Consider the following 12,427-nt stretch of genomic DNA (forward strand, 5'->3'; position numbering starts at 1 on the left):
AGGATTTCAGTTACAAGTTAAAAATGGAAAATGCAAAATCATGAATAGAACTGGTTTGGAAATTGCAACCGGTAATCAGACTAGAGGTAATATCTTTCATTTGAATAACAATGAAAAGAGATGCTTGATTGCACATATAGATGAAAGTTGGTTATGGCATAAGAGACTCTGTCATGTAAAATTTGATTGCATGGTAAAGATCAGTACTACTAAGGCAATTAGAGATCTACCTAAAATTGTCAAACCTCAGAATACAATATGTAAGGAATGTCAATTTGGAAAACAAGTTAGAGCTAGTTTCAAAAGTATTCCAGAAAAATCCAATAATGCTCTTGATTTGATTCACACTGATTTATGTGGTCCAGCTACAACTAAAAGCTTACAAGGTGATAGATATTTCATGCTAATCATTGATGACTATTCTAGAATGTGTTGGGTTACTTTTCTCAGAAAAAAATAAGAAGCACTTGGAAAGTTCAAACTATTCAAAGCAATGGTTGAAAACGAAACCAGTAAGAAAATCAAATGCTTAAGATCAGATCGAGGAGAATTCACATCTAAGGACTTTAATACATTCTGTGAAGTGAATGGAATCAGAAGACAGCTATCAGCACCTCGGACACCACAACAAAATGGAGTTGTTGAAAGGAAAAACATAACTATCTTGGATGCAACAAGAAGTATGTTATCATAAGCAAATTTACCACATGTGTATTGGAGAGAAGCAGTCAGGACAACGGTCTATACATTCAACAAAGTTCACATCAAAAGTGAAACCGGTAAGACCCCTCATGAACTATGGTTTGGTAATACTCCTACTCTTAAATATTTCAGAATTTTTGGAAGTAAATGTTATATTAGAAGAGATGAGTATATTGACAAATTTGATCCTAGAAGTGATGAAGGAATATTTCTTGGTTATTCATCTAAGAGCAAGGCATATAGATGTTTTAACAAGAGATTGCAGAAAATTGTTGAGAGTACAAATGTAAAAATTGATGAACAATTTAGAGGAACTTCAAGGTATATAAACTCTGAACCGACAACAGAAATTGTGACAAATGAACCTACACCAAATCCACCGGTACAGAATGAAGATCTAGTTACCCCGGTACCATCTGAGGATTCCACAATAATTGAAGAACAACAACAAACAAAGACACCCCAATATGTAAGATTGAATAATTCTGAAGATCAGATAATTGGAAATAAATTTAAAAGAGTTATGACAAGAGGAAGATTGGCAAATGAAGAGGTATGTCTTATTTCTCAAATTGAACCATCATCTGTTAATGAGGCATGTGAAGATAAATTTTGGATTAAAACTATGGAAGAAGAATTAGAACAAATTGAGAAAAATAACACTTGGACATTAGTTCCCCGACCTAAAGATAAAAATGTAATTGGAACCAAATGGGTATTTAGAAACAAACTTAATGAAGATGGTAAGGTTTTCAGAAATAAAGCAAGACTAGTATGTAAGGGATATTCTCAAAAAGAAGGAGTTGATTACAATGAAACTTTTGCACCTGTAGCTAGAATTGAGGCAGTCAGATTATTCTTGGCTTTTGCAGCTCACAAGAACTACAAAGTTTATCAAATGGATATTAAATGTGCATTTTTGAATGGAGATCTTGAAGAGGAAGTATACATTGAACAACCTGATGGATTTTCTTTGACAGATGACAATGATATGGTTTGCAGGCTAAGAAAAGCTCTGTATGGATTAAAACAAGCTCCAAGAGCTTGGTATGCAAGATTGGATAAGTATCTTTTAAAGATTGGTTTTACTAAAGGAAATGCAGACAACAATTTATATTACAAAATAACTAATGATGACATCTTGATTATAGAATTATTTGTTGATGATATAATCTTTGGAGGAGAAGATGGTTTATGTAAGGAATTTTCTACTAAAATGCAGCAAGAATTTGAAATGTCTATGATTGGAGAAATAAAATTCATTTTAGGATTGCAGATTTCATAGACTGATAAAGGTATATTCTTGAGTCAATCCAAATACTTGAAAGAGTTACTAAAGAAATTTGGATGGAGAACTCTAAACCGGTAAGCACACCTATGACTACAAATGACAAATTATCTCAAAGGGATGAATCTACACCTATTAATCCAACTAGATACAAATCTATGATAGGAGGTTTACTGTATTTGACACAAACCAGACCTGATATTATGAATGCAGTATGTATTGTTTCTATATTTCAAAGTAATCCTAGAGAAAATCATGAATCAGCAGTAAAAAGGATTTTCCGGTACTTACAAGGCACTATAAATCTTGGATTATGGTATCCTAGAGATGAAAACTTTGAATTATGTGCATACACAGATGCAAATTGGGCAGGAGATGTGGATGGTAGAAAAAGCACCATTGACGGAGCATTCTTTCTTGGAAACAAACTAGTTTCTTGGTTGAGTAAGAAACAAAGTTGTACATCTTTATCAACAACAGAATCAGAATATGTTGCAGCAACAACTAACTGTACATAGGTACTATGGCTTAAGCAAATGTTGAAAGACATAAAGGTAAAATGCAAGGAACCTATTACCATATATTGTGATAACACTGCAACAATTGATATATCTAAGAATCTAGTACTACATTCTAAAACAAAACATGTTTCTATCAAATTGAATTTTCTAAGGGAAAAAGTTGAAGAAAAGGAGATAAAACTGGTTTATGTGAATACTAAAGAACAACTTGCAGATATTTTCACAAAACCTTTGCCTAAGGAAACTTTTGAATATCTCAGAGATCAGCTTGGAGTCATACCACCATCGATAGAGACTTAGACAGTTGATGATTGTCATCAACCGACAGAATTAAAAGACAAATCTTTTACTCTGGTCTTTGATAAGGAAGCTACTTCTCAGGGGGAGTAGTTGGTATATTAAATTGATTGGTATTTTGTATATAAACTTGGTTTTATTATAACTTTGGCATTTGATGTCAAAGGGGGAGAGATATATATGGAAAAACACATTATCTTTTGGAGAGATTGGTATGGAAACTTTGGATAACACATGTTGCTCTCAGGGGGAGAGATTGTTGTTTGGGAGAGACTATTACTCTCTGTATTCTAGTTATGATCTTTTTGGAGATTGTTGGTTTTTGGCATTTCTGTTTTGACACTTTGATGGTTTTTCCATCTTGTGTTGCCATCAATGCCAAAGGGGGAGATTGTTGGTATTTTGGTATGGTTTTGTCATTGATGTCAACACCTACTAATACAATAGCACTTTGGAGATCCAACAACATTCACCGACAAGCAAGTAACTATTGCACAGTTACTGGTATATGGTTCACCGACACTTGAAATGATATGGAAGACACTTGGTAATATCGAAGACATCGTGTGGACATCTTATCTTAATGAATTAATCATTGGTGTATTCATATTTGCATATTTGCTTTTATCGGCAAATAAGTCCAGGGTTACCTAGGGTTACACCGACAGGTTTATCTTTTCCAGATCAGCATGGCACGCTATGGAAATGATTAATTATTGTTGTAAATGCATTAAGCCGACATGTTCAATTGGTTATTGCATCGAATATTATATTATTTGTAAAATATTTTTATTGTAATATCTTGTAGAGCCGACCTACTAAAATTGATCTTAGGTTATGGTATAAAGGTAAGATCTTATTTGTAAGATCAAGTGTGGAATGCGAAAAAGAATTGTGTGAAGGTATATGCGAGATTAAGTAGTGCAATACACGCAGACATCATTTAAAGGTGAAGCTAGGTTTTTGTGAAAGCATATCAACATTACACCGGTACTGAATCCAACATATGAAGATGCGATTTTGTGCAGTACATTCTTATTGGATTTAACCATCCAACTGTAGTCAGTGTGACTCCCATTTTGTGATTGAGCAGTGAGCTCCAAGCTGTTGGCCTTTCTGCATGTGCAGACCCCATTTATGTACACTTACTATCTGCAGTAGTATCATCTGATTGTGGGTAAGGTTTCCCACCGTGGTTTTTTCCCTTACAGGGTTTCCACGTACAAATATTGGTGTCATGTGTTGTGGATGACTTTGTGTTTATGTTTCATGCATTAATTTTTACCGGTATAGCAATTAACTGTTAAAACTGTCTACCGATATACTTAACTAGTTCACCGGTATTAAGCATTAAGTTGGTTAAGTTGTTTTTGGTTTGAATTTATTTGACAATTGATTCACCCCCCCTACCCTCTCAGTTGTCTCCGGGACCTAACATATTATGCCTCAAAATTGGAATGGTTTGTCAACTTTGTGAGAGGTTGAGTTTGCTACTCTAGATCTTTTTAATGGGTAGATCTAATTGTGACTTATAGATTTGATATCATATAATGTGTAATTCAGGTTTTTGATTTGCTTGATTCTCCATGGTTCATTAAATGTTAATGATTGGTGGTGTTTATAAGCATCTAAGCAATGCCATTGAATTGCAAGGGTTGTATCCTTCTAGGTTGACTCCCTTGATATAACTTTTGCAAATGATAAGAGGACAATACACTTTAGACATGTAGATGTTTTAGAAAAATGATATAATGCATAATTAGATTCTTTTTAGGTACCCTAATTAAAGTATTCTTAGCATGCTCTTTTTTTAAATGTGATTGATCTTCAAGCCTTAAAATGTGTTTAAAAGAATCTAATTAAATGCTTTTGAATACACGTAATCATCAATAAATCATGCCAATCATGTATCAAGTTGGCCCAAGGTGGGAAAGAAATAGATATGAGTAGACTAAAATTGGAATTTGAACACTAGACTTTTAAAGGTCAAATTTATGGATGCAAGATTGATTTGTACTTATGAAAATGGCCCAAAACATGGAACCAATAAGATTTGGATAGGGATGTACATCTTAACATATTTAGAAATGATAGACATAATAATACTAAATAATATAAAATATGTATGAAAATAGATAAAGTGAAATAAAAGATAAGAAAGTGTGTAAATGAAGATAAATAAGATGAAAAAGTGAGCCCGACACTATGAAAATTTTGCTACTTGTCAACACATAAAGGTAGAAAAGATGGACCCAAAACCAAATAGGAATTGACAGGTATGCACAGTCTACCATTACAACTAAGAACGCCCGGTCAAAGTGAACATCCAAAACAAAATTTCACACCTTACATTATTCAACTTACTATAATCACATCCAAGGAGAAATATGAAATCCTTGGGTGCATGGAAGACCAAGTGGGGGAGAGAATATAATTTATTTCAAAGATCTACAGCAGAGAAAAGAGAAGGCAATGCAATTAGCCAATCTAAGGAATATGGGGCGCCCTTGGTTCGAGAAGAAATTGACTGTAAGATATTAGGTGTAGACCTACCCAGAGTAGTGGAGATTCCCGCGTTTGTCCCGACTCCTCCACTTACCCTAAAGCGTGGGGAACAATTTTGCTGAGTGAAGATGGCAGAGTTGACGTGGATCCATGGCGGGTCATTTATTGGGTTGAGGTGACACAAGATTGATGAATGTGGACGATAACCGTTGACCCGTGGCACAGCAACCGTGGCCCACTTTATGTTTTGACTGATAAAATTTAATCTCTTGTCATACGTACTCTTCGCCGCCTCACCAGCTCTTTGTCGCCACTTAGCCCGTCGCTTTTGCTTTAGGTAATGCGTTGATTTTGGATTACCATGTGTTTCCGTTTGCTGTCTGTGCCGGTGCCACTGCCACTGCCACTGTCTGCACTTTCAACCCATTTGCCTCGGTTGCCGAAAAAAAGAAAAGAGGACCGTCACTTTTTAAAATAGCATTACAATACATTTGGGGAAAGAGATTGCATTGCACGCGCTCAGCGTTGACTTGAGGAGGCCTAAGATTATTATAATCTATCACCTCTATTCAACAACTGCAACTGGGCATGTCATCCGTTTGTCTACGAAAGTGGATAGAAATCCATTGTCCGCTTGCTTGGTGCGGTTGCAAGGAGGAGGCAGTCGGTTTTATATGTGTTTTGGGCTCGCAGGAGCTTCGGTTTATGTAATCCCAAATGTCCATTTGGGGTATTCCAGTTACATAATTTGTGGGTTTTTATCAAGTATTTGGCAGGCATCCAATTTGAGATTTGGGTTTGTTTTTCCTAGTTTTGTGGCTAGAATGGTTGCTTGGGTGTTTTGGTGGTCCATATGGGTATCTTTGTTTTGTTTTCCTTTGTCATTCTTCGCCGAGGTATTGGAGTGCGGTGGTGATGAGCGGGCGGCATTGCTTGAATTCAAGAGACAGGTGAACAACTCTTTATATTGGCAGGGGGATTTGTGCTCATGGGAGGGAGTGGAATGTGGGGACGGAAGCAACAGAGTGACGAAACTAAAGCTGCAGCAGAAAGGACTTAAAGGGGTTGTTTCAAGGTCTCTGGGCTGCCTGCAGAATCTTAAAGAACTCAATCTTTCCTTCAATTTACTATCTGGAGATGCCCCTCCAGAATTGTTCCGGTTGCAACATATGGAAATACTGGATCTGAGTTTCAACAATTTCTCGGGCTCCATAACGATACCTGCTTCAGAAGGTTTGGCAAACATCAGAACCCTCAACATCTCAAGCAATTTCTTTCGAGGTGAGCTCCCTAACTTTGGGACTGCTTCCAATTTGATTGCTTTCAATGTAAGCAATAATTCTTTCACTGGTCCTATTCCTACCAACGTTTGCAAGAATTCAAGTTCAGTGCAGATTCTAGATTTTTCTATGAACAAATTTACTGGCCCTCTGAATGAAGGCTTGGGAAGTTGTGAGGCCCTGGTGGAGTTCAATGCAGGATCCAATCACCTACATGGATTACTTCCAAATGATATCTACAGTGTCTCATCTTTAAGACGGTTGCTCCTGCCTAGCAATGATTTTTCAGGACTCGTAGTTGAAAGAGTCGGAAATCTGTCAAATATCGCCATCCTTTCACTGGAAAATAATAAATTTTTGGGTGAGCTTCCAAAGGAGCTTGACAAGCTTGAGAAATTAGAGGAACTGATTCTTGCCAATAACAAGTTTAATGGGTCTCTGCCTGCTTTGTCCTCCTGTCACAAGTTGCAAGTTCTCAATCTAAAGAATAATTCTTTTATTGGGAACATTGGTCTGAACTTCACAAATTTTCCTGACCTTGTTTCACTGGATCTAGCCAGCAATCAGTTATACGGTACCATCCCTACATCACTATCCGACTGCAAATCAATAAAAACCCTAAGTTTGGCAAAAAACAAACTTCAAGGTGAAATTCCTCAAGGCCTGGGATCTCTGCAAGTTCTTTCATTTATCTCCCTTTCAAATAACAGTCTAGTAAATATCTCCACTGCATTGCTTGTCTTACAAGGTTGTCCCAACCTCACAACTTTGATTCTTTCTAAGAATTTTCATGGAGGGCGGTTAAGTTCATTTGGTATTGATGGTTTCCAAAAGCTCAGGATTTTAGCTCTTGGAAACTGTGGCCTTAGAGGCCAGGTTCCCAGTTGGCTTCAGAACTGCAAGTCTTTACAGGTGCTTGATCTCTCATGGAATAGCTTTACTGGAAGTCTTCCTCCTTGGTTGGGTAACTTCGAATTTCTGTTTTATTTGGACATGTCAAACAATTCTCTCTCAGGCGAGATCCCCGTGAATCTTACACAATTGAAGAGCCTCACATCATTGAAAAACCTCACAGCTGCAGATCGAACCTCTCTCGACCTTCCTCTATTTATAAAGCACAATCAGAATGCAAGTGGATTGCAATACAACCAAGTATCAAGTTTTCCTCCGGCATTGTACTTGGGCAGAAACCGCCTAAATGGTAGCATATGGCCGCAGTTTGGAGGGATGAAATATCTCCATATTCTAGACTTGAGCAGAAACAGTTTAACAGGATATATTCCCGATACACTCTCCAATATGACAAACCTGGAGAACTTAGATCTGTCTGATAATAATCTCACTGGAATCATACCATCATCTTTGAAGGCACTGACCTTTCTGGCTAAGTTCAATGTGGCTGACAATCATTTGACAGGACAAATTCCAAGTGGTGGTCAATTCTTCAGCTTCCCTATTAGTAGTTTTGAAGGAAACTCAGGTTTATGTGGTTGGCCTCTCAACTCCTGCAACAACAAAACCCTTCGATTGCCAAATGTTCAAAACAGTCCAGTCCGGAGTAGGCTGAAGAGGAACACCATTCTGGGGATAACTATTGGTGTTGCAGTTGGAATTGCTATACTTCTGTCTGCAATAATATGCAGCTTATCAAGGAGACGGATTGAGATTCAGGAATTTGAGAATGATGAAGAATTTGGAATGCCTGAAAGAGTCTCTGAAACTGTTGGATCATCCTTGGTAATTCTATTTAAAAACCAGCATAATAAGGAGCTTACAGTTGCAGATCTCTTAAAAGCAACAAACAATTTTGATCAGGCAAACATCATTGGGTGTGGAGGCTTTGGATTGGTGTATAGAGCCACTCTGGCAGATGACACAAAAGTTGCAATAAAAAAGTTGACTGGAGACTGTCTACAGATCGAAAGAGAATTCACGGCAGAAGTGGAAGCTTTGTCGAGAGCCCAGCACAAGAATCTGGTGTCCTTGCAAGGGTATTGCTTATATGGGAATGACCGGTTGCTAATTTACTCTTACTTGGAAAATGGAAGCTTGGATTATTGGCTGCATGAAAGGCCAGATGGAGGTACGGTGCTGGACTGGGGTAATAGGCTAAAGATAGCTTTAGGAGCAGGCAGAGGTTTGGCATATTTGCATAGGGTATGTGAACCTCATATAGTGCATAGGGATATCAAGTCAAGCAATATTCTATTAAATGATAAATTTGAAGCCCATTTAGCAGATTTTGGTCTATCAAGGCTTATTTTGCCATACGATACACATGTGACCACAGAACTTGTGGGAACACTTGGATATATTCCACCTGAATATGGACAGACCTGGATAGCCACTCTCAGAGGTGATGTGTACAGCTTTGGGGTTGTGATTCTGGAGCTTCTTACTGGCAAGAGGCCTGTTGATGTCTGCAAACCAAAGGTATGCAGGGAATTAGTGACATGGGTAAAACAAATGAGGTCTGATGGTAGAGAGGAAGAAATCTTTGATCCCATTTTGTGTGGTAAGGGAAATGAAGCTCAAATGTTGCTAGTTCTCAATGTTGCATGCATATGCACAGATCAAAATCCTTTAAAAAGGCCTACCATTCAAGAAGTAGTTTTGTGGCTTGAAAATGTAGGCATTCATTCCCAACAGTTGAAATAGGTTTTTCATCTGTTGATAATAAATGCTGCTTTTCGATTACTTCTAATTATGATTACTTTTTTTTTCCTGACCTCAGTACATGTACAGTTGCATTGTTTTGCTTTTTATCCAAGAATATGGGTTTGAAGTCGAAAGCTTATCCATATACTAAAATGTTCCTTGCCTATCTATAGCTGGGTGAGGAAAGCTAGATTTATTCTGTGACATTCCAATTATATTCTGTTACGAGCTAATTACACACAGATAAAAGCAGGTGCTCCTTCCTTATTGAGGGACCCATTTTTCCCAGTTTTTTGTACAAAGGGAGATGTTTTCTTCGTATAGGTATATCCTAGAGCAATTTGTAATGTATGACTACACATTTCAATAAATTTAATCTCAGCGAGACAGATTTCCTAGATTAGATATTTAGAGCAATGTTCAAGAGAACAGTCTGAAATAATCAATGTCTGCATCTCTTATTATTTGCATTGAAAGAGGAATTTAAAGTGCAAGTGTAGCTAATATTGCTTACCCTCGGCAAATGTTCATCTGCACTAAAACTAGGCTTTTTCAGTAAAAAATTGTATGAACATTCACTAGAATGTTATTGGTTGTTATCACCTATTGTCATGAGCGTGGTTTGCAAAGTTGGTGAGTTCTAACTGAATTCAGGAGTTTTTTTTGTCTAGTAACTTGCGAGATATTCACACCCTGAGTCCTACATGGAAAGTGGCATGTTTTTCCTGCAGACTTGGCCACCAAACAAAAGTTGTAGGCCCTTGATAAAACCTTGATTATTTGTGCTTCTGTGTCAATTTTCTTTTCAGTGATTGGGATCTTAGCATCGTGAATTGATTGTCAAGTGACTGATAAGGATTCTTTTTAGTCCCTGTGGCCTTGAAGGCTTTCATTTGGGCCTGGTGAGAGGTGCTCAATACCTTAACCTTGTCCTATATCAGCAAGTAACACGCTTGGGGAACTGTCCCTGGACCTCATCTGCTGTTCCAAGACCTTTGCTCTGGTCTAAGAAGCCAAATATAAAATTTGTTCTGGTCTGCGTTGGAAGGAAAAACAGAGTTTTTCTTTTCATTTGGATTGGAATATCAAAAAAAACATTTTTCTCCAATATTAATGAAATTTTCAGCAGTTTTAGGTTCTCAATTAAATCCCAAGTAATTGAATTCCATTTATACTGGCGGTTTTCGAAGTCAATCCCAATTCATAGTAATGCTACTATGATCATGGTAGACTAAAGCGTTCTCTGAATTCATTTTTTATACATTCCGTTATTTAAGTTTATTTTGTGTATTTATGGATTTTTTAATTTGCCTTTGTTGAGTTCGAAAACTGGTCATGAGAAACATACCAGTGTATCTGCATTTGGATAAATCTGACCAAGATCTGAAAGTTTGTGGTTTAGTCCCTCATATTATGGACAATTTACTAGCTCCTACCAGTGGTGACATGTATTTCGCTAAAGAATTGAATTCTGTACCTGCACTTTTTAGAACCCCGTTAAGTACATTCTAAGGTATGTTCTTAAGTGTATGAAAACTGTGGATTAACAAGCATTGAAATTACTGTGAGGGTAAATTTTATTTTTCTCTTTTAGTATCGTATTAAAAGATTTTTACTATTCTATCGGCTGTGCTGCAAGGTGCAGATTATGTATCAACGGGCAATCAGTGGGCAATTAACTTACCCTAACTTATCTCTGAGTGAGAATGAGAGTAAGTCGCAGCTTTGTCTTTTGGAAGGTTTACATTTCACCTAGGATTTCCATTGGGTGTTTCTTTCAATGTTTCTGATCTGTTCTTGGTATGAATGATAAATTTATTGAAGTTTTAAGATGATTCCTAAACTCGGCTGACTGAAGTGGCTTTTTACTTGGAAGTGACAGAGCTGATTATATGTGTCTTGATTTTTACGGTCATGCAAAGATATTATGTATATGAAATTACAAGATAGATTTGTCCCATGTATTAAGAAGTGCAGACTGTGTAAAATCATAAATGGAATTCGAAACATATATTCTAGCTGAGTGAACTCTATTTCAACCTAAATAAGGGTTCTTCTCTTTTATTTGCCACGAGGAGGACCGCAGATGAGATCATGAAACACCTCTTTAGAGGTTGCAGTCTGTCACAGATGACCCTGATAACAGTGAAGCTGCATTCAGCCTGCAGGGTCTTCTATGGTGAGATGGCCAAAGATAATTCATGCTAATACAACAGTGCTGAATTTTGTTCATATTTCTCTATCAATATGGTACACTATGCTGTTGATTGTTGTGCAAGCATTGTTGTCTATCCAGAGTCTATTTTTACTGTCATTTTTTGATACTGGGGTAAAAGACTTCTTTTGAATGTTGGAGCTTCTTTTGTCTGATATTTGATCATTTGTTTGTTGGCAGCACCGTTTGTGACACAGCTCTGTGTTTTCTTCTACTTTTATATCTTCTTCATTGATTGACATGTATCCCATGGTTGTTGAATCTGAGATAAATCCACAGCTTCTCATTATCTTGGACTGACTATGATATGATCATTCCTGCAACAGGTTAGCCAAATAACAGAAATATGGAAAATATATGCTGCAAATGAAACAGAAAAGGTTAATATTGCATTGAAATTACAGAATTGAATTACAAATTTCACCAGCTTCTTCAAAGGGGGAAAGTTTACTTTAACTAATGGATGCAAAGGATAAAATCCTACCTCCCGTCTAAGCCTTCTGTTTAAACTAATTTTTTTAGAAAGAACTACTTCTCATGCATGTGGGAAAAATAGAACTAGCTAAAGGGATGACTAACAAAGCATATGCATCCAAGCACTTATTAATAATGTTTGATACAAAAGCAAATAGTTAGCACAAACTGTCATACCGGCATACCAGATCACATCATTCACCGAATCCATAAGAATGGAGATTGAAGAGGTCCTAGGAGTTACTACACCATTGTGATTGGGCATATTTTGGTGAAGATCTTTGCCATTGCTCGTGGATAAAGATTTGAAGTTTGATGGATAAGGGGGAAGTTGGTTTCAAGATGAATCAACTTACCAGTGACTATATATTCACCATGACCGCTTTCTTTACTCAGGGGTTCAAGACAGAGATGCAAGGAGTTTTGTTGCTTTATAGACTTCCACAAGGCATTTGAGACGACTCCTTATCACTTGCTCGTTGACACA

General features: G+C 37.0%; 1 protein-coding gene across 1 annotated transcript; it reads left to right on the forward strand.

Moving 5' to 3' along the window:
• The first annotated feature begins 5,681 nt into the window (after nt 1–5,681).
• LOC131066309 (phytosulfokine receptor 2) lies at nt 5,682–9,654 on the forward strand. Its single transcript, XM_058001038.2, has one exon. The coding sequence runs from the start codon at nt 5,988–5,990 to the stop codon at nt 9,249–9,251; it is 3,264 nt and encodes a 1,087-aa protein (XP_057857021.2). The 5' UTR covers nt 5,682–5,987; the 3' UTR covers nt 9,252–9,654.
• The last annotated feature ends 2,773 nt before the right edge of the window (nt 9,655–12,427 follow it).

This window comes from Cryptomeria japonica, chromosome 8 (genome assembly GCF_030272615.1).
Source record: "Cryptomeria japonica chromosome 8, Sugi_1.0, whole genome shotgun sequence".
NCBI classification, from domain to species: Eukaryota; Viridiplantae; Streptophyta; class Pinopsida; order Cupressales; family Cupressaceae; genus Cryptomeria; species Cryptomeria japonica.